The sequence below is a fragment of the Olea europaea genome, unplaced genomic scaffold (assembly GCF_002742605.1).
Source record: "Olea europaea var. sylvestris unplaced genomic scaffold, O_europaea_v1 scaffold2174, whole genome shotgun sequence".
Classification (NCBI taxonomy): domain Eukaryota; kingdom Viridiplantae; phylum Streptophyta; class Magnoliopsida; order Lamiales; family Oleaceae; genus Olea; species Olea europaea.
The window spans coordinates 101,152-124,063 of record NW_019239737.1 but is presented as its reverse complement, the minus strand read 5'-3'; the positions used below and the strand labels follow the sequence as shown (position 1 = coordinate 124,063).

General features: G+C 34.9%; 3 protein-coding genes across 3 annotated transcripts; all 3 read left to right on the top strand.

The window, feature by feature from the left end:
• Positions 1 to 4,171: 4,171 nt before the first annotated feature.
• On the top strand, positions 4,172 to 7,725 carry LOC111380590 (nudix hydrolase 2-like). The gene is made up of 8 exons (XM_023004193.1): positions 4,172 to 4,542; positions 5,449 to 5,514; positions 5,658 to 5,795; positions 6,627 to 6,704; positions 6,808 to 6,858; positions 6,968 to 7,002; positions 7,124 to 7,232; positions 7,371 to 7,725. The coding sequence occupies exons 1-8, from the start codon at positions 4,375 to 4,377 to the stop codon at positions 7,557 to 7,559; spliced, it is 834 nt and encodes a 277-aa protein (XP_022859961.1). The 5' UTR covers positions 4,172 to 4,374; the 3' UTR covers positions 7,560 to 7,725.
• A 337-nt stretch (positions 7,726 to 8,062) lies between these two features.
• Positions 8,063 to 9,194, top strand: LOC111380594. The gene has a single exon (XM_023004195.1). The coding sequence runs from the start codon at positions 8,375 to 8,377 to the stop codon at positions 8,789 to 8,791; it is 417 nt and encodes a 138-aa protein (XP_022859963.1). The 5' UTR covers positions 8,063 to 8,374; the 3' UTR covers positions 8,792 to 9,194.
• A 7,901-nt stretch (positions 9,195 to 17,095) lies between these two features.
• On the top strand, positions 17,096 to 21,735 carry LOC111380589 (SNF1-related protein kinase regulatory subunit beta-2-like). Its single transcript, XM_023004192.1, has 4 exons — positions 17,096 to 17,622; positions 18,550 to 18,728; positions 18,821 to 18,983; positions 21,237 to 21,735. The coding sequence occupies exons 1-4, from the start codon at positions 17,434 to 17,436 to the stop codon at positions 21,561 to 21,563; spliced, it is 858 nt and encodes a 285-aa protein (XP_022859960.1). The 5' UTR covers positions 17,096 to 17,433; the 3' UTR covers positions 21,564 to 21,735.
• Positions 21,736 to 22,912: the final 1,177 nt, after the last annotated feature.

Sequence of the window (22,912 nt, the reverse complement as noted above, 5' to 3'; positions counted from 1 at the left end):
TTCTTTCTTTTTTCCAATTTATCTATTATATCTTGTATATCTTTTATGATTATTGATCTTACAATTCCTTTAGCAAAATTTTCTAATAAGTTTTCTTTGAAACATTTTAATATTTCTTGTGATGCATATAATTGTTCTTGATATCCTATCTTATCAATTTCTTTTTCAAACTTAATTTCTTTTTTATTTTTAACAACCTTTTTTATATTATATGGTCCTCTCTTATATTTGGGTTTTTCCATTTTATAATTATTCATTAATAATTCTTTCAAATTTTTAGAAAAAATATTTGTTAATTTTTAAGGACTTAAATAGAAGATTTTTATTAGATAAAGGGTTGTTTTTTAATATTTGTTAAAGGGTGTTTTAAGTAGTTCAAAATGTTTATAAAAGTCAAAGGTCATTTTGGAAAATCCCTCTTTTATTTGAGTCAATTCCATGTATTTCCCACACATTTCTTATCCTTTCATGTTTCTCCCAAACTAAATCAAATGTCCATTTATTGACTTGAGAATCAGAATGAGTATGATCGCAATCTTTCCCACCTTGCTTAGAGAAGCCTTTGTTTGAGTCTACAACGTGTGTGTACAAGTGTGAAGTTACATAGCCATGGAGGAGACAGTAGACAAGATCTGTTGAACAGTTGAGTCATATATATATATATATATATATTTGGAAGTCAACGAATATTTTTCATACTTTGCTTTTAGAAAATTTTAACTTATGTTCAGGATAAAAATATGATTTATATACTACGTTTCATAACCGTAAAATAATACTCTCGCAAATCGACATCTATAAAAAAATATAGGAAATCTAAATACTCCCTATCGGGAGTGTCTAACATATTTTTTTTTGTCAAGTCTCGCTATATTGTGGTGGAAAGTATCCTCCTCAAAATTATTAAATAATTAAGACTTAGTTAATATAAATAAATAAAGCAACATCCCAGCAACCGATCCGCATACATGGAGCCAAATAACATCAACCAATCAACCAAAACTATGCGGTCGACTGCTTGTGGAGAAAGTGGCACAATGATGGGCCAACTGGGCTGGAATTAATCTGCTGTTTCAGTGGGCCGGGTCGTCCAAATTGTTAAGTGATTGCTATGTTGTTTTTGCAGAAATTGTAAGATGGCGAAACACGTTTTTTGTTATAATAAATGGATGCCCAGATTTTGACAAGTGTCACACTTTACACCATTGGATGAAGACTCTAGTGGGTTTCATATTAAAATGGCATTAGGGTTGGACGTCCAGCAGAACAAAAAAAAAAAAAAAAAAAAAAAAACAAAATCAGTTTTTTTTTTCTCACCTCCTCACGTGGGGGGGGGGTCCAAAAAAAAAAAAAAAAAAAAAAAAAAAAAAAAAACAGAATCAGTTTTCATTCTCTCACCTCACGAGTCTCTGCCTCTCGTCTCTCTCTCGGTGGTCCTTCAATCTATCAATTTTTGCACTCCAAAAATTAGCCCCTGTTGATGGGAAATTAATCCAACCTTGTATAGATAATCTCGAGTGATTTAACAAGGTGTATTGATGTTATTCTTGAGTGAATACCATTGTCGAATGTATAGAGGCTTATGTTGAAATAATCTTGAGTGATTGTTGTATAGGCTTCGATTCATCATTCTTGAGTGAATGTTGTATGGTTTATGAGGCTTAATTTTGGGAGAGATCTTGTGTGATTTCGACTGAGTGCTACGAAAATTGTATCAGACAGATTTTGATTCCATTGATATAGTGATTTCTTCCGTTTGACGGAAGCTCAAAAGGGGATTAGGAACAAAGTTCCAAACCTCTTGCCTTAGGGCGAAAATGCCGCGTTCTTTCATTGTGTTTTTTTTTTTTATTTAGTTTTCAGTTTTTGTGATTTTTCGTTATTTTTGTTGACTTAAGTGGGCTGATTTCTTGAACTTCTTGTAACACCGCTTTCGAAGCACCAACTGATACTACCATTCTCTCGTACTTAAAAAATATTTGTCCATGAATCTTAATTAAAGTCATCATCTCATAATGAATTTCTCATCTAAAGTACCAAGTTATAAGCGTCCGATGTTTTGACGTGACTAGGTAATTATTACTAGTGTCGCACCTTGATGCTCTAGATGAATCGCACTTGGGTAATAATATGACATCTTTCCTGTCGAAAGTCAACAAATGTGTCGGAATGGTTGTCGTGAACCAACTAACATTTCTCACTTAGAAGAAGTAATTGCTATTACTTTATGGTCACTTTCGAAGTACGATTGCCAATGTCCAATAAGAAAATCTCTTCCAATTCTACCTTGATGGTACTCAATACAAAGCATATTTTATATAGATCAATCTAATGCAAAGCACTTGATAAGCAAGATCATATACAAGAGTACAAGGCAATCTCCAAAATAAAAATGGGATAAATAATCAAAATGGACAATTTTTTTTTATGGCCATGAGTGTCCAAGTCAGTTCACGCGCACCTCTACTAATCTCACGAGACTCTGAAGTTTACAGTCGGATATTTACTTCAGTGACCTTAAGGAGACTCGAACTGGTGATCGTTGAGAAGCAAATTCAAGGTCTGACTATTGAGCTACTCCTCAGGGTTAATCAAAATGGACATATTTTGGAGAAGGTACTTTGAAAAGATAATATGGCTCAAGTGGTTCTTACTAAACTCCTTATATCGTGCCCACCATCTGCTCAAGTTGTCTTATATTTGATAACTTGAAACTATCAATGTTCCTTGGACCATTTGATGTAAACCAAAGTGCATAAAGCAAGGGAAGAACACAAGCAAATATTCACTTCTCGTTATAAGGCTTGTTGGTGAACATGGGAAATGAATATAGGAGTAAAACAATTTGACAAATGAGTATTATATAGGAAATCTGTCAATATATCTAATCGTCGATCACCTAATTATCTTTTTCAAAAAATTATTCTTTGCTAATAGCTGAAGCCGCTAAAATAATGCTCTCTATGATTGTATGATAAAAACATGGTGCTAAAATATTTTATTTATTTATTTGTTATGTTGCAATTATAGGCTTACCTGAACGCATTCGATAATCGTGGAGCCTTGAAGCCCAAGGCCTCATCGACCATGGACATCTAATTTAGTCAAATATTTAGTGTCAACACCGCAGCCGTAAAATTTGGAATTGTCAATAAATTATAGCCTTGGGCATCTCGAAAAGAGACTCCAAAATACCAAAATGCACCAAATTTTGATGCAAAATGTCTCCAATGTAGCACCAAACCAAACTTTGCACCATTTTGGTGCAAAATGGTTCAAAGTCAGTTTTATCATTTGTTTTCATTTGTCAAACAAATTGATTAAAGGTATTTGTATCATTTGTATTGTATATTTTTTAATACAATAAATTATTATTGTTGTTGTTGTTGTTTTTATTATTATTATGTGCATTTAAAATAAATTTTAACAATGTAAAAAAATATTTAATGAATTAATTAAAAGAATTAAGTTGGTTTGTCAGAATTTTTTTGCCACCTTAATTGACATCCTCTTACATGCGTGTAGGTCTCATGTGAATTAAAAAATCCAAAAAAGTGGACCCCTCCGTTGTGAGTATCGATCAGATTGCATGTCAGCCATTTTCTGACAACATAACATAATTCTAATTAAAATAAGAATATAAAAAATTTAAAATATAAAAAACATGATTATTTAAAATTTTTTGTAGTGTTTCTATTAATTCTACTATATTTTTATATTTATTATTGAATTTAATATTTTCTAAATTTAATATTTAGTAATTTATATATTTGTAAAATAAATAAAGAAATAAATTTTCAAATAAGTAAATTGTTAAGAATAACAAAGTGAAGAAAGTGATTAAACACAGTTCATTTGGTGTAGTTTTGCTGTAATGCTTGGAAATAATTTTTAGTTTAATGCAAAATTTAGCGTAAAATTGTGCAAAATTTATCTCAAATTTTGGTTCTGGGTGGAGAAAATCTTATACATCAAAATTATACATTCTTGCACATACACAATTTTGAATTATAAATTAAATAACTAAATTACGCATTATTGACATAATCGTAAAATATAAATGCTCTTTACAATTTAGGATCAGAAAAAAAAAAAAAAATTAAATCACACATTAATTTACAATAATAAAAAATATCTACTACACACGTCAACTTCATGCATTTACTTTTGGACGCTTTTCCCGAAAGTATTATGAACGAAGCTCCTTGTCCAGGGCCGGCTGTTCCGATAATTCAAGATTATTCAATTCTTTCAATTCTTAGATAATTCAAGATTTTACTAATTCCGAAATAAAGAATTTAGCTTTTCTTGATTCTTTCAGAAAGGTTTACCGAGGTTAAATTTGGTCTTTCTATTGAATCATCGATCCGCGAAATGAGTTCCTCCGACTCGCCGCTGCCATCAGAGAAGCAAGCTGATAGAATATTGGAGGCCATAAATGATGATTATGGAGGTGTTGTTGTGGAAATGACCAATGAACCCATGGATGCTCATATCTTTGTTTCTTTACTCAGAGCCTCGCTTTCCCACTGGAGACAACTGGTATTGAAATCTTTGTTTCTTTTAATTCAAGTTTCTCTGATAAAGATATTTTATTTCAGTTTTGGATAATGTAGAACCCTAGGCGTAATGGGTTACGACTCAGGAAGCACTATGTAAGAAAATCAAGAATTTAATTCTACGGTTATAAAAAAATAAAAAATAAAATCATTTCTTGTAGCGAACGGACAGATATTAAAGTACCAAAATAATTAAATAAAGGTTTATATCAAGACTCAAATTGTGTATTTTAATAGTTTTAAATGATGAAATGAGATTAAAAAATGTAAACTTCTGCGATATTTGGATAAAAAGTTTTCTTTGAGGTTGTGTAAAGTTTGATTGATGTTTGTACATTTTATTAGGGAAAAAAAGATATCTTTGAAGAGCAGATTATTGAAATGGATTCTGTCCTTCATAGATGAGACGCTTAGAGTTGTATTTTTGTATTTTTTTGAGCAAGCTTTTGTATGATGTTGATTGCTGCATTTGTATTGGATGATTAAAATGTTAACAGACCTGTGATATAAGTTTTTTCATCAGTTATCTGAGTGTTTCTATATATTTATTGTGTTTGACAAGCTGTGTATTGATCATATTTTAAATGACGAGAGGATAATTATATGGTTCCCAATCGGGATCCTTTTTGGGTTTCCTATTTTTCCTTTTTTGTTGGGGGTGGGGTTGTGGGACATTGGGCGTGGATCGCCGTGCAAGATAAAATTCAAAGGAACACAGGAAATACTACCAGAAGTAGACTGAAATTTTAGCGCATTGGGAATATGATTCTACGGAAGGGAGGACATGGGTCACACCTCACGTGTAGATAAATTTTGAAACTTTTGGACAATTATTTCACAGTCTACTTTCAACCAGGGCTTTCAATTTCCTGTATGGATGCTTTTGCAGGGCAAGAAAGGAGTCTGGCTTAAAATGCCTATTGAGCTTGTAAATCTTGTTGAACCTGCTGTTAAGGTTAGCATATATCTCTTCTTATGCTGTATTATTTCGAGAATAATCTCATCCTTGAAGAAGCCTTGAAGCTGTTACATGCTATCTTACAAACTGTTTCTCATCATCAATTTTTTATTTATTTTTTTTAAATTTATTTATTTCAGGAAGGATTCTATTGTCACCATGCGGAATCCAGATACTTGATGCTTGTGCATTGGCTTCCTAGTACTCCTAATACTCTACCTGCAAATGCCTCACATAGAGTGGGTGTTAGTGCTTTCGTCATGAATGAAAAGAATGAGGTAAGTCCCCATGGTCGACCTGTATTCTCTTGAACCATATATATTGTAAGGGAGTCTTTTGGGTTGATAGAATGCCTGTTGCAGTGTTTTCGCATCTTGAATTGTTCAGATCACTAGATAAGAATCTCTGTTACCTGTGCTCTTTTTAGATTCATTATTTCATGCTTTTTATGAATTTTGATTATTTGTTGCTGCCTCTTTTTATGCTGATGTATGTAGCATTGAAGGTTTTATCGCATTGTATATTTATTTCAGTTTAAATATCATTTGTGGAAGTATTTAAGATATTTGATATTCTGTTGGTGTAAACATGTCTTCACACTTTTCATGAAATTTTAGATTCTCGAAATCCTCCTTGTGCATTTTGGTGGATCAAGGAAATGAAGAGTTTTAGGCTGTCACAGTATGTGTCTGTGCTTTTTCACACATGCATAATAAAGATGAGTAAACTGTACTCTTACTATAAAACTTTGCATCACCTGTGTATTATTCATTATAAACACACATTCTTTCTTTTTCATGCAAGTTAATATGTTAACACAAATATGTCCACGTGCAATACATCGTTCTTGGTACTCTCTTTGAAAAAATAATTTGGAACTCTTGGGATGTGTTTGTCGTTTGTGTTGCTCTGATAACCCCATGTGTGAAATAAATATCTACACGATGTCAACTTAACACGAAGAAACAATGAATATAAGATGTCACAGTGTCTTCAGGTTTTCTCCTTGCTTTTGTGAGTTTGCAATTCTGCATTTATATATATTAGCATATTTTAAATCTCTAGGACCTCTTGCTAAGCAGTCAATTGGTTCACAAATTTCTACCTAGGTTCTAGTTGTCCAGGAAAAGGATGGAAAATTGCAAAGAACAGGTTTGTGGAAGTTCCCCACACGAGTTGTTGACGAGGTAGGTGCAGGCGATCAATCTTACATGATATTTTATGGGCAAAAAATGACAAAAGAAACCGCATTTTAGGTGGTTGTCTAAATTAACATTCTTCCATCCACAGGGGGAAGATATATGTGATGCAGCTGTGAGAGAAGTAAAAGAAGAGACAGGAGTAAGTGCAAAAAATGCACATGATCTGTTTCCTTAGTATCTGATGAATTGCGAATTTTACTTGCAAATGCTTTATTAATGACAATGTTCTTTATCTGTTTTTATATCAGATCGATTCGGAATTTGTAGAAATACTAGCATTCAGGTACTTCTTTTCCCAAAATCATGTTGTATGTTATGAATTTGAACAACAATATATTTTCATATCATTTTTCAGTTCAGTATTACCTTTGCTAAATTGAGTAAACTTGAACTATGATTTCCAGACAGAGCCACAAGTCATTCTTTGGGAAGTCAGATTTATTCTTTGTGTGCATGCTACAACCACTCTCCTTTGACATCCGGCCGCAGGAAGCAGAGATAGAGGCAGCTCAGGTATGTTTGAATGGTGAAGGAATTATATCTTAATGTAAATAAATGTATAAAACTTTAGTATCCTAGTCAATTCGCATGTTTGCCACATTTCTACTTCAAAACTCTGATATGGTTGTCCAACCTTTTATTTACTTCCAGTGGATGCCATTTGAAGAATACACAGCCCAACCATTTGTTCAAGAACATGAGTTTCAGAGGTATATTGCTGATGTATGCTTAGCAAAGAAAGATGAGGGGTATTCCGGATTCTCTCCTGTACCTATGGTATCTGATTTTTCTCTGCCGAAGAGCTACTTGTACTTAAACCAGCAGGACCTCGACTTTTGATATAGACGCTTTGGGACACACCTGGGACTTGGACAAGCTATGAAGGACACGGATGGAATTGACAGTTGAATCAATTTTACAATTTGATATTTTGTAATTATTCCAAATAATTGTAGTTTATTAAAGAAGTTCAATCAATAAATTTTTTTATTAATATTTCTCTCAACAGATTTTTCGATATGGAAAAACATATATAATGGTGTTGGTACAAGAACATACAAATTGGTGTTGTTTACCTGCCCTTGTTGGACTTTATTAACGTTCGTGGTTTTCCCATGTTTTTTATTTCCAACCTTCTATATAAAATCTAGATTGTGGTCGCTTTCAATTGCCCTTTCATTCCATCTTGCATTGACACAGAAGTTTCTGAATAAATACAAAGATGACTACCCTTTTTCATCTCTGCGCCACCATCACGAAGATGATGGTTGTTCTGGCGCTTCTTGGCTTCTTTTGCCATGGAAGTTCCTGCTGCAGCCACGCAGCAGAAAGGGGTTCTTGAATTTTCCAGCAGAGAGGACTTGGAGACTTGGGGTGGATATGGAGAAGAAAAGCTCTCCAGAGTCATAATTGGTGGCAAAATTCTTTGTCATGCTAGTAGACATGACAAAGCTCCATACAATTCATATTCCGCCTCAGGTTCGTATAATTTCAACGTTAAAACACGAAATGTATCAACAACTACAAGAATATTCTAAATACAGAGTGAGGTATTTGTAAGATTGAATCCAACAATATCCTTAGGCAATTAGGAAACTTAGTGGACAGATAATTTGGTTGACTAACATTCAAGAGAATACCTATACAACAGTATTATGAACCAGCATGCCAATGAGCTCCACAGTAAAGAACACATCAGTAAACCAGTTTGTGGTTCTGCAGGTGCACAGGTGGCTGTCAAATGCAGTGCTAACGGGAAAACCAGGACGATATGGGCAAAAGGCAGCACAGATGGTTATGGAGAATTCCTCATTGAACTTCCTTCCCATCTCCATGCAATTCACGACTTGGAAAAGATATGTCTTGTTAAAGTTTTTCATCTGCCAAAAAATTCTGCGTGCCGGCAAGGGAAACGTGAAAAGCTAGAACTCAAGTCAACAGGCGATGGTATGCGTACTTATATGACACATGACATACAGTTGATGTCTAAACTCTCAAAAGCACACATTTATGAGGGGCCAAAGCAAGATGAAATAGTAAATTACCTGCAACACAATGGAGTGAGGAATTAGCCGCAGCTTGTGGGGATGGCGCTTTAGTCACATTACGAGTTGCAGGTACAATCCTGCCCAGATGTTCAATGAAATCATTAATTGTTGGAGATGAGAGTCTGCGCTTGTATGTGGAAAGCTTGGAGATGACTTGAAACTTCTATCCAGTTCTGTAATCAAACAGAAAGGAATTGTAACATCAATGAAGTCCTTCTATCTCTCCATCAATGAAATGAAAAAAGAACAAAAATGAAACTCTGCTGCCACATCAACAATCACTAAAAAGGACATGGACATGTAAAGTTAGCATATATGAATAGTACAGTGAAGCGAACAAAAGACAGTTTAAACTGATGGATTTTGTGAAATGTTGCATTCAAGAGTCATTCACTACAAAAATAACAGAAAACAGCACTCAAAAGCATGTCTAAACTGCAACTGTCATCCTAGGAAATGAATCCCCAGACACTTTTGATATAATCAGTAATCTGCAGAATTCTCCGATTAGCATCAGAAATGATATATTTAGCAACACCAGAACAACATTTAAGCTTGTCCACTTCCACATCAGGTATCTTCACGGAGAATTATTGCTCAAAAGCCATAGCAAGTTTCACTCTGGTCAGGCTGTCGAGACTTTAAGCCCTTCAAGAAATCAGCTGTTTTAGTAACCAAAAGTACTTAAAACATTATCATTTTACCTCACAGCACACTAGTAATATGTAAGAGTTAACATTACTGTTTCTTGAAAAAAAGATTACGTCTTGAGAACACTTGACTAATTATCGTAGCAGCATCGATCTAATCAAATTTCTTCACCAGCTTGATAACCCAATAAGCAAAAACCTTAATGAAACTTATAGAAGAATAAGAAAAGTAAAGGGACAGAATAGGAACGCAGAGGATGATTTCTGGGTTGTACTTTTCATAGAAGCAAGTAAAGATAAGCTAGAAATATTTCTACATTCTTATCAAAAGTCTAATATATTGTAATGCAGCCAATTCAGATTCTGAACTTCTAGCCAAAGCCAGTCATACATTGCCATAGTAAAATACATGCAAATCCTACAAGACATTGTGATGCCCCTTCTCTATCTCCTCTCCCTTTACATTATGAAGGAGGAGAATTTCAACGATGAGATCTTCCCAGTTGATATCCACTTTCATCTTCCTTTGCTTCTTCCCAGATTTTATATATTTAGTGAAACAGAGATAATCCTCTTGACTAGAATCAGCTACACATGGATGCATAATCTTCAGAATTGACAGAGAACCATGATCTTACAAGGAGTGATCGACAGAGAACCATGATCTTGGTTATTAACCTCAACTAACAGAGTAACAGTGTGATGCAGGGTGAATAATTCAATAAAGATAACAAAAAGAGATGAGGGAGGGGGGAGAAGAAGAAGAACAGAGACAGAGGGAAGAAGAGAGGAAAACGGCTATAGCCAACTTTATTATTTAATCAAATTCATCCACTGAAAATTACAATGCAAAATAGGTTTAAATAGTAAAACAACCTTAACAAGTTTGGGCCCGAGCCCATACAAGTCCAAATTTAAATAATAGTCCAAGAAAATAAATAAAGTTTAAATAAAATAAGTAAACGTCGTCCGATGTTCTCATCAACTCTCCCGGAGTGGGAGAAAAACTCGACCCTGTCGAGTTGATAGATAGTATAGGCTGCAGTCAATCTGATACTCCAAATGCTTCAAGTCAAGCCACGGGGGACGATCTTTCTGACGAACCAAGTAACGAAATTTCATAATTGATAGTACTGAAAACTGTAGCTTATTCCCAAGAATATGATCTGACCAAGGGGGGCGATCTTTCCTTCTAACCAAGTACTGATACTGAACTTCAAATAACCAATACTCATGCACCTCATCTTCAAAATTTTCACATGATTGTACATAATGAGGAGCATAAGAAGTACGTCGATCTACCCAACAAACAAGGAAGTACTGAATTTTGCCATCATTGGTCAATACAACATGTTCATCTAAAATAACATCAATTTTATCTTTGTGTGCTGTGATAGATGGTATTATAGTAGAAATATCAATATAGTCAAATTGGGGGTCTACGGTGTTTGTAAGTAATGAAGTCTTCAATATTTAAAGCAGAGTGGTAGCTAAAATGTGATGAAAGGGCAATGACATGTGCATTTGAACCAACATGCTTTAAAATTTTTAAAGGACCAGCACTACAAGCTTACAATATGACATAATTCCCAATATTAAATTCAAAATATCGTTTATGCGAATCAGCTTGAAGTTTATATAATGCATTACTTGCGTCATGTTGTTTATTAATTTTAATATGCAAGTCATGAAAATGATATACAAATACTTTAGCTGACAACGACACGCTAGCATGCGGGGACATGGGAATAAGATCTAACGATCACCTAGACTTATAACTATGAACAACTTCAAATGGATTTAGACCTAGAGACCAATTCATAGAATTGTTATATGCGATGTGAACAGTTGGGGGATCGAGTCCCAATTCTCAAGATTTTTCTGGACTAGAGACTGTAATAAATTGCCAAGATTTCGGTTAGCAATTTCGTTTTGACCATCAGTTTGAGGTTGGTCAGTAGTGGAGAATTTTGATTTAGTGCTAAGAACAAGCGACTGGATTCTCCAAGGGTGACTAGTGAAATCATCAAACGTTTTGAGTTGGGTAAGGGTATGACATATAACAAGTGATTGAGAGTTGTCGGAAACAAGGGGTATAGTTTCTAAAGTCTCGGGAAGGGTCGGGATTCCACTTAAGGAAATGTCCTCACTATAATCATCAAAATCTTCAAGTTTAGGGCCATATGCTAGATCTTCTAACGACTCTTCTATTGCATTCTTTTGTTCTTCTATGACTAAGGCTCGGTTAGGATATTTGGAAGAGATGTGGCCGAAGTCAAATTATACCCTTATTTTCCAAAATTGGAGGAACATTAGACAGGGGAGGTCCTAGAAGGGACTTAACAGGAGGAAGTGGAGCCAATGAAACCGAAAGATGATTGTCATTACGCTTTCTACATGAAGAAGACGACCTTGGGCTATTACGACCTTTACATTTGTTTTTCTAAAGGGAAGGAACACTAGACTGGGAAGACTCTATGATAGACTTACGATGAGATGACGCTAATGAGATGGGTGAACGATGGTGATCACGCTTTTCATATGCAGTACTAATAAGTAACTCGTAGTCCCGAGCTAAAGAGTAAACTTGATCAAGAGTAGTGATGCCTCGAAAGAAAAGCTCACGCCTAAGTTCATTTCGTAGACCTTGTATAAACCTACTTAAAGTCAGGGCCTCATCCTCAACGACATGACATTTCACTCGAAATTTCTCAAACTGAGCAATGTACTCAGTTACTAGCCGATTCTCTTGTGTAAGGGTGTTCCATTGGGTAAAAATTTCATGATCTAAGCAATCATCAAAAGTAGGAATATCTAAGTCAATATCTCTAAAGAAACGCTCCTTACGACGAGGAAGAGAATGAGTACCATGATGATCATGGCCTTGTTCTCTCTCACGAACCTGATCCCTATTCCTACGATCGCGTCGAAAATATTCTTGATCACTTTGTCCACGATGATATTTTCTATTATGAGACGCTTCAGAATTAGTGTCAGTCAAACGAGGGGTTCGCTTAAAATTGCTCAACTTAGCAGCTAGTGTCTTTCTTTCCTCACGAGTAGCAGTTATATCTGATTGGACAGTCGATAGACTAGTGAAAAGTTGCGCTAATTGTCTAGTGAGTGCATCAAATTGGGATGGATCCATGGGTCAATGTATTGGAAATAGAGACGACAAGACGACCACTACGCAACTACATGCAATGTAATACCAGCTAAATGATGTGCTATGATGAGATCAGTGAACAATACGTGCAAGCAATGGAAAATAACTTATACCAAATTTTTTATTTAATTTTAAATATTAGGATTAATTAAATTCAAAACAAGCTAATACTACTGGTACATGTAAAATGGCAATGCAAGGGTCAAACACACTAGTCAAATTCTCCAATCAATTTAAGTGGGGAACAATGGAAGTTAATTCGGTCACTGGTGTCAATTCGATTAATGGTTTTGATCAAGTGGGGTGTAAGGCTAAAATTATCACGATAACAGCAGCACAAGATTTTAATTTATGCAATTTTAAAAATGAAGCAGTAGTATAAACCAATACTAAATAGAGATCAAGGACTCCCTGTTGTTTAGTTTTGATTATTTGTATGCCGATTGATCTGAATTGCAGACTTATGAGCCCCAACTATACTTCTGTTCTTTCCTTTGTATCCAATGGTTTTAGCCCCTGTAGACTGTAACTTGTGCTGGTTCTGGTGTGGACGTAAAACTGTGTGTAGTGACTGTGGCTTTTAGATTGTTGAGATGGACGAGGAAATATATGAGTGTGGTAATTGTGGTGGAAGTGTATGATCTTGGGTTGGTGGTGGTGGCCTATAGCGATGAAGCGGTAGTGCTCTGGATGCCTGGGTACAATAGATAATGAAGTGGTGGCGTAATGGTGATTAGAGGAGGCAGCGACAAGAGAGTGGTTGTGCGAGAGAAATCGGATGAAACTGTGGGGCATTTGATGTTAATGGATTGGTTATAATTGGGTTTGGTTGGATATTTGGGACTGATTATGGGTTGAATGGTGTTGGGCCGATTGTGATAATATGTGATAAGTGGGTTGGATTTAGTGTTTATTGGGCTGAAAAGCAAGTGGATTGGCTAAATAGATGATGAGAGATGGGCTGTGCATTTAGTGGGCTTTGGGAGTAATTTGGGCCACTAGCTTATGGCTTAAGTGTTTTGATAAAAAAAATGAATGAAGTAGGTTATAGAGATAGAATATATGGGTTGAAGGGCTAAGTAGGCTTGAATGCTAGGGTTTGGGATTTGTGGAACAACACCACAATTATATTTTTTTTATTTATGAGCAGCAGCAGGGAAAAAATGAAATTTTTTTTTCGTGAACAGTAACTTTTTTTTTTGAAGCTGATAATACAGAAAAAATGAATTTTCGGGTGTGAATAGTACCCGTGAACAGTAACACGATTTTTTTATTTTTTTATTTTTTGGGAACAACTATGAATAAGCTGGAAAAATAATAACTTGGCTGCTCATGCTAAAATTTTATTTATTTGTGCTGTTCCACAAGTTCTTAGGAAAGAAATAGGAAGAGATTTTTGGATTGGAGATAAGAGATTAACCAAGTTTAGACTCTGATACCAATTTGATACATGGTGAATAATTCAATAAAGATAACAAGAAGAGATGAGGGAGGGGGGAGAAGAAGAAAAACAGAGACAGGGGGAAGAAAGAGGAAATGGCTATAGCCAACTTTATTATTTAATCAAATTCATCAACTGAAAATTACAATGCAAAATAGGTTTAAATAGTAAAACAACCCTAACGAGTTTGGGCCCGAGTCCATACAAGTCCAAATTTAAATAATAGTCCAAGAAAATAAATAAAACTTAAATAAAATAAGTAAACATCGTCCGATATCCTCATTACAGTGATTCCAGAGGCCTCTCCCACACGATCATAACCACTCTTTGCCATGTCACCTTGACGAGATTCCTATATATAGGAAGTTTAACACAGTATATAGGTAACTTTTTACTTTTTACATCTTTTCGTATTAAGAAAGTCCTTGCTTCCTTCATATTTTCTCCCAAAGAACACATTAACTTTCTCTTATCCCGGAAGGCAACCCAGGCCAAGGTTCCCCACCCCTTCTTTGTGCAAGTTAGCTAATCGAGTTGTCATCACTACATGGACATACAAAATCAACCAGCACAAATATTAATGTGATAAATTTTTACAACAGTTATACTAGCTACATATCTTGATATAATTCTGAAATATTCGAGCTATATGATTTTTACATATTAAATTACAACAAAGAAAAAATGCATTTGTGTAATATTTTTGAGACCCGCTAATTGCAAAGCCATGTAAAAGAAAATGTTTACCTTCCCCACCTAACTTATCGAACACTATAGTGAATATCACACAGCACTGTTTTTGGGTGGAAAGAGGACCAGTCCTCCTTTACAAGTGTCAGAATTGGAAAATTCTATGGCTCGAATCCTTAGTATTTCTTATGTATCCCTATTTCTAATATTTAGACTGAATACCATCACCCTTTCCACTAAGAAGTGGAATGAAACTATATAAATCAAAGAAAATGTGTAACATAAGGAAGAAATAGATGTAAAAATAGAAATAGCTTCTATCGTGCAGTGAGTAGTTAGTGAGAAATGCTTAAAACGAAATTCATAAATCATTTATGACATGGAACATTATAAAAATTTTCCAACAACTATAAACTTATTGCTAGTGTTATCAAAATAGGATTGGATCGAACCAAGCATTTCAATAAAATGGTTCGAAACTTATCTTGTTATTCGTCAAAAATAGTAAATATGAAACCCGTAATTTATTTATTTACCATTTTACTAATATTCGCCTTGAGAGTGGTGCAGCCAATAGATGTTTGTCCAACTATGTCGAAATAAATATGAGTATTTGAGCTCTCTCTTCCCACCGTCCTTTTGCTTTTTCCAAATCAATGTTTGATATGATGGCAAGTCTTTAAAATTTCTTTCCAATTGCTATTGAAGATTCAATTCTTACATATTATCTATGTAGTATGTCTTGAATATAAGTGATAAAAATATTTTCCAAGTCAAAAAAATTATTAGACTAGCCCAATTCGAATATCTGGGAGGGAAAAAAATTCTTATCATTTATTAAAAAAAATCTAGAATCTCCAAGAAAAATTTTAACATCCAAGCAAACATAAAATTATTTTATCATTGGTGGAGCCAAAAGGGTGCAACTTTTGCTCTTTTGGTCCCCAATTTGAAAAAGAGTGCTCAAAATTCTCTTCCTTTGTGCCATTTCATTAGCTTCATCATTATATGTCATGATAAAGACATATAACCACCATCTTTCAATATCAAGATTCTGTTGCATAAATCATTGCCTCCATCAATGATTTTGTTTTACCCAAAACTTTGCTAAAATGTTAAGTAACCACTTATTTAGGAAATTTTAAAAGATTCATGGTTTCACTCGTACAATCCCAAACAAGAAATTTTTTCATTAACTCGTATTTTGTAACTATTTTGTAATAGTGGTAGGTTTGTCAAAATGAATTGAAATATCCAGTTTGATATGACGACCGCACGCTATAGTTGAGTTGAATCTAAAAGTTTGACATTTTCTTATGTTTTCTTGCTACTTTTCTTTAAAAACTAAAAAAGTAAAGTAAAAAGTAACATGCATTGGAAGCCAGCCTAATTACTTACACGCTCACACCCCAAGCAATAAATCGCATTTATTGCATAAGCTAATTCTTATATCTAGCTAGAGCAATTCTCAGTATTGTCAATAGTTCATATGGAATTAGTGTGAAATTTTCGTTTTAGTTGTCATTGTTGCCCACCCTTTTTTCCACTCCAATCATTCTGCATTTTCTCTGTAATTTCTTTTGATAATTCATGAAGAAAATGACATTTTTTGGACAATAAATTGAGATATTTAAGTAACTTTTATTTTCTCTAATTTTGAGTACACATAATGTTCAAAAACAAGTATACAAATGTGGATTGCTTGTAAATGCATTAAGTTTCTTGGTTAAAAGTTAAAATTTGGTTAAGAAGTTAATTTGATATTCACTCAAACTTGTTCATCTCGTTATTATTATAACACATTGATGTTTATGTTACCTATTTGAAAGACACTATATTAACTACAACGACAATGATTAAATGTTCCATACATGATTTTTAATTGTACTCTTAATTTTATAAGCGACGATGTATAACCTAATTTAGTAGCGTGTCATCCTCTTGTTTGATTATGGGCATGATTGGATCAATTATGAAGATTAACCATCACTCTTAACTTTTCGACTCACAATGTAATTTCTTTATGCTTCAAAAATTCTCCTATCTTTGTCTTTTTATTCATCTTGAGTTTTGGGTAAGTTGAACTTGACCTTTTGCATAGTCAGGCATCTTGCATCAGTTTTCAGACTGAGATTCTTAATTTTGCACAGCATCATATATAAAATGTTTTATACTTTAGAATCAAAGAACAAAGCATTAACAAATTAACATATATACACACAGAATATATTGATTCTATCAAGAAAAAAATGTGATTGTTCATAAGAATAATTAACAGTAAGACTAAAATTAAGTGGCCTTGTCGAATGGATGATGTGACTCTCCCCATTAAACCCACATCAACATCCCCTGCCCTCTACCCCACCCAACTAACCGCGTTGCTCATGGGTATGGCAAAGCCCATGCTCAAGCTCAACCCAAAACGCATCATTTCAAGAAAGTTCCAAACTCGTAGGATTAAAGGATTACATAATAAATAGCCTAGCATCATTTTTTCACAACCATATTTCTTTCAGATTTGTTTTCTCTTACCTTTATTATTATACAAGTAATCACACTAAAGTATTTAATCTAACTGCGAGATATGATACCTTCCCCTTCGATTTCCTTCTTTTAGAAATGATCATTAAATATATAAAGATTCTTATCTTAGAGGATCCCATTCTTGGTAATTTGGGTTGGTAAGAAAGAATATTTTAGTGTAGTAGCAGTAATAATAATGGGGAACGTGAGTGGAAGAGAAGATGGAAGCGACAACAGCCAATCTGGGGTTGAAAGTGGCGGTGCCGTTGGTGGCGCTGCGCCGGATAGCATGGCTGATCAAGATCCTGCTGGCGGTGAGTTCATGGGTCATTCCCCCCCTCCCAGCCCTAGGGCTTCTCACTCTCCTTTAATGTTCAGACCTCAGGTTTGTTCCTTTATTTATTTATTTATTTTTTTTTGTGGGGTTTCAGTATTTTCTCTTGTTTATATTTATATTAATGAAGATCTCTTTTTTTATTGAATTTTTAGATGTAAAGAAATAATATTTTCATTTTAACTGAGTGAAATTTTTTAGCTTAGCTTTAAACTGTTTATCATGTGGAGGTGTTGTGAGATTTAGCTTCGGTGACTGTATATTCCAATTAATATGGCAGGATCTGAAAAATGTTGTAACTTTTCTTTAATTATCAGATTTATGAAGGGAAATGATTGTTGCTCCTGTGAATTGTTCTGGGAATAGAGTGAACAATTTATTTTTGTATTTAATAATTTTTACTTTCCTTGTTTTACTTGGTTTTGATTTTACCAAGTTACGCGCGGATAATGAAATTTCCCACAAAGATTTGATCTTTTCAAGAATTAATTAGCAGTGAAGGTTAATTAACATAAGGGAAAGCTGTTCTGTGTAGTTATTTGATTAGCCTCCTCAAATCAAACTATTGTATTAGAATTTTTGAGCATGAATATGGAGACAGAGTTGATATCTGTCAACCAATAGGTTGCATATAATTTGGAGGGAATTAGTAACGGCTGTTACACATTATAATCTTCTGTCTTTGTCCGTGCTCTAGAATCCAGATTGGCTCTCTTTTGCAGGAAAAATTGCAGTTTTGTTAGGGGTTTCCGTTTGGATGTAGGCCAGCTAGTTGGCATTTATGTTGTAACTTTTAAACAACAGGAACTATATAATTATTGGTCTACTTATAGCATGCTTGGTAAAGTAGATTAAACAATACTTTACATAATTATTTAAGAAAAAGAAATTGAACTCTTGTTTATTCTGTTTTGGGCTACAGTCTAATACTACATAGCATTCATGCTCTTAAAGTTTACTCATCTCATGTCTTTTCAGATGCCATTGGTTCCTTTACAAAGACCTGAGGAGATGAACATTCCCAGTCCATCATGGATGCAAACTACTTCGCGGCACGAAGATGTTTGTAATGAGCAAGGAATTCCAACAATGATTACATGGAGTCTCTACGGCAAGGAAGTTGCCGTGGAAGGATCATGGGATGATTGGAAAACAAGGTGATGTGCATTGGTTTATCCATATAGTTTCTTCTTCTAACTCAAGCTCCAAGAATTGTAAGAAGTTTTGAAATATGGTCTTCTTTTATCAGGATACCCTTGCAAAGATCAGGAAAAGACTTCACCATTATGAAAGTACTTCCTTCAGGAGTTTATCAATACAGGTTCATTGTTGATGGACAATGGAGGTATTCTCCTGACTTGCCGTGGGCCCAGGATGAATCTGGCAATGCTTACAACATTTTAGACTTGCAGGTAATTTTTGTTTTCTCTTCCAAGTTTCCTCCTCATCGATTTTGCTTATCTCTTTATGAATGCATATGATTTATCATTTTTAGTTTCTGTTGTTTTTTTCCCCCAAATATGTACAAAGATAATAAAGAGGACCCTATGGACTTTATTTTAGGAAAAATTGACATAAATCCAATGCTAAATTTTAATGGTGTGTTGTTCTTTTAGTCCTAATCAGGAGATGCTTGAGCGGCTAACTAGAAGATGAAACCACTGAGACTTAGTGTTAAATTTTTTTTGTTTATCTATAAGCAGCCTTGTTATGTTGCCTAATTTAACATCAATCTGTCCCAATATAATATTGGGCTGCTTCTGCTTTATCCAATAAATGAAACATTTCCTTTTACATTGAACAAGTCTGATAATTCCCTCAGGTTTGTGTACATGTGTGTTTGTGTGCATGCACTCCTAGTCCACGTACTATTAACCTATGATGCTTGGACTCGGGTACAAGTACGTATTTAAGTGTTGAATCTTTTATTTTCTAAAATATTGAATACAGAGAGATGGCTAAAAAAAATCCAAATTTCTGACACGAGTACATGGATACGTCTTTCAAAATTTAAATTTTTACTAATTCAAGATGTCATTTTGAATAGATCAAAATCAATTATTCACAAAGAAGGAAATGTGTATTGAATAAGGAATTAAGACGAATAAAATAGAATTTTGGAGTTTATTTTCAACCATGGACATTGCTAAATGTTATATAAAATAACAAATAATGGACTTGAATGCATTTTGGACTTAGTGGAGAACTAAGTAGCACTATATAGAATCTATTTTCATTTTATACAAACAAAATTCGAAACCACCGATACAAAGTAGGATAGATGGAAAAAAAAGAAGAAGAAAATGGAAAGAGAAAAGAAAGAAGAAGAAAAAGAAGGGAAACCTTAGCGTCGCTACTTTTCTCCACCCTCTCGGTGGCGAGCTAGATGTATAGAGAGCAAAAACGGGAAAGAAGAAAAGGAAAAGGAAAAAAAGAAAGAAGAAGAAGTAAAAACGATGAAGTGTCCGATTGAAATTTGGAGGATTCGACATATATTCCATATCCATGTCGTGTCGTGTCGTGTCCGACATGGGTACTCCAACTATTGTGAGTCCGAGCATCAGAGCTATTAACATCAAGACAAGCCTGCACTGTCATATAAATGGTTTTTATGCTATAGTCATTATTGTGATGCAAGTGCATAATTTACTTGGTGATTAATAAGTTGCAAAGCATTTAATGATAATTCTTTTACTCTGTCAGCATTTCTCTTTGTGGGTATATCTCAGGAAATGGATATCTTTATCTTTGCATTACTGCTGCATCAGCAGCCCATCATTATTGGGATAGATGATCTGTGCATAAATTCTGTGGGTAAAACTTAAGTAGGAGGTTTTATTGCATAAGGAATATTTTTGACCAATGAAGAGAAAGAAGACATTTCCATATAAACAGTAGGAAGGAAAGGACATAAACAATAAGACAGATCTTGAATAATCATCACCTCCAATTTATTTTGTAGTTTATTTTACTTTCTGAATCATTTTCAACTTCTGTTTTCTATGCTTGCACTATTCCATGGTTGTGTGAAATTCATCTATCAGCAACTTGCCCTGTTGATTGTTGAACTGGAACTAAAATATATAAAAGCTTAAAATTTGATGTTGAAGATTCAATGTAGTCTGCTTACAGTAAATAAAATTCCGTTCCCAGGGCCCAGGCTGCTGCTAAACAGTTTTTCTTCTTGAAATTTTGTCTTTGAAGGTACTATGGTTAAGAAAGATAAGAGTTATATGAGGGAGTCTAAGGTGAGTGTTAATAGTTTGGTAACTAGAGGCTTGGCAACAATTGCCAGGGTAGAGTCTGGTGCATCGACTGAAGAAATAGAAAAATACTGATAAGAATAAAATTATAATAAATTGCTATCATATTACCATCGATAAAGATGTCACCCATGTCAATAAGTTCACAAGGCACATGCTGCAAGTGAGATAAGATGTCTAATTTCTCAACCTTGCACCTATGGCCTGACTGAGTATACTTTCTTGATTGATCCATTGATATTTGCTAAACAGGATAGTGCACTTTCATATTGCATCTGAACATGAGTTTTCATGTGCCAGTTTTATTGTGTGTTTGCATATGGGTATCTGCGTGGTGTTTGTACAAGAAATGATAGAAGATTCGTACTTGGAACTACATGTTCTCACCAATGCATGCTGCAGGATTATGTCCCTGAAGATATCGATAACATTTCTGGGTTTGAACCACCTCAGTCCCCAGATGCCAGCTACAACAATCTGCAACTCGGTCCAGAGGACTATGCTAAGGAACCGCCAGTGGTTCCTCCACATCTACAGTTGACTTTGCTTAATGCTCCGGCACCTCAAATGGAGATTCCACCTCCCTTTTCAAGACCTCAACATGTAGTGCTGAATCATCTCTACATGCAGAAAGGTAGGGGCAGTCCATCGGTTGTGGCACTTGGTTCAACTCATCGGTTCCATTCCAAATACGTGACAGTCGTGCTTTACAAGTCCATAAAGAGATGAAATCTGAAATCAGCAAAGATTGCTGTCTTTATTCCCTAAATGTAATCGATATGATTTTCAATAGTAAATGTCAGGCCAAATTCTTGTGTGAACTTTGGAAAAAGCCAGAACTTTGAAATCTATTTGGAAGGCAAATTCTTGGGCACTTATTCCCCAGTTTTGTGATTTTTTCCTTGCTCATCTTTTGCTTTCGTTTCTCTGGCATTTTTTATTATTATTATTATTATTTTTTTATTTTTATTATTATTATTATTATTATTTTTTTTTGGTGTCTCCGCTTCACCTAAATTGCTTGCGGAACTCTAGTTTTGGTATCTCGGGAAACTAAAGAGCGACTGGCACTGCAGAAAGAGAACCAACTGGAACTCAAATGAGCAAAGCTAAGTTGGCGGCCCCATTAAGCACTCTAATTAATCGTTTCATATTAACCTGAACAATAACTAGATATTATAGGAAATGATACACATGAGGAGTTGAATATGATTGTAATTGTTGACCTCGAAAAATGTGCTTCCAACGCGGTCAACAAATTTCAAGACCTCTTATGTCCAAGTAAGCTATATTTCTACACACTAGGACAAACCATTAGCAACACGTAGCTTTCTCCGGTGGGGGTGGAGCCGGCAGCGCGCATTTGACGGTCAAGTCAATTTTGGGGAGAAATATATCGAGTGTTGGAAGACTTTTAACGTGAGCCTCCAATATAAAACAAAAGGGGTCGGTATTGAGAGTCAAATAAAGAATGTAGAGAGCAAAGTTATAGTATCAAAGTTAAAACTTGCATTATCTCTGGAATGACATCAAGGTTGATCTTTTATAGTAGAAGAGGGAAGTAAGAGCAGTTGGATGAAGAGACACGTTGCCTCATCTTGGTGGCTAGAGCCTCTTGTCATAGGCATCAATCAGTTAGACTTAGGCTCAAGTGCATTTAATGTTATGACCATTTACAATCCTAGGCCTAACACGTAAGACTAGACTTGTCGATTAAGTTGAGCTGCCTATGCAGTAAGTTGTCACTTTACTCACTTGTTACAAGATCTTGTATGAAGATCTTCCCTAAGATGCCTCTACCTTCCTTGCCTCATTCATGGGGCTCGGCTCTCCATGGGGGTTAGGCCAATAGGGGTCGGCCATGGGAGTTCAGCCGTAGGGGCTCATCCACGAGGACTTGACCATAGGGACTCATCCACGGGGCTCGACCAAATTGCTACATGTGTAGAATGATGTGGAGTGCGGGCCTAAGTTCTCTTGTTGTGCAGTTGCCATTTGGCAATGCTTCGAGCCTCATTGGAGGAGGCATAACAATAGTCTCCCAAGTTCATTTATGAATATTTATATAATGCGTGAAC

Excerpts from the sequence above, each read along its gene's own strand:
- LOC111380590 (XM_023004193.1), top strand. The coding sequence starts at position 4,375 with ATGAGTTCCTCCGACTCGCCGCTGCCATCAGAGAAGCAAGCTGATAGA. Across the intron at positions 6,705-6,807 it reads CCACACGAGTTGTTGACGAG|GGGGAAGATATATGTGATGC; the intron begins GTAGGTGCAGGC and ends TTCCATCCACAG. Across the intron at positions 7,003-7,123 it reads GTAGAAATACTAGCATTCAG|ACAGAGCCACAAGTCATTCT; the intron begins GTACTTCTTTTC and ends TATGATTTCCAG.
- LOC111380594 (XM_023004195.1), top strand. The coding sequence starts at position 8,375 with ATGAACCAGCATGCCAATGAGCTCCACAGTAAAGAACACATCAGTAAA.
- LOC111380589 (XM_023004192.1), top strand. The coding sequence starts at position 17,434 with ATGGGGAACGTGAGTGGAAGAGAAGATGGAAGCGACAACAGCCAATCT. Across the intron at positions 17,623-18,549 it reads CTTTAATGTTCAGACCTCAG|ATGCCATTGGTTCCTTTACA; the intron begins GTTTGTTCCTTT and ends ATGTCTTTTCAG. Across the intron at positions 18,729-18,820 it reads TGGGATGATTGGAAAACAAG|GATACCCTTGCAAAGATCAG; the intron begins GTGATGTGCATT and ends TTCTTTTATCAG.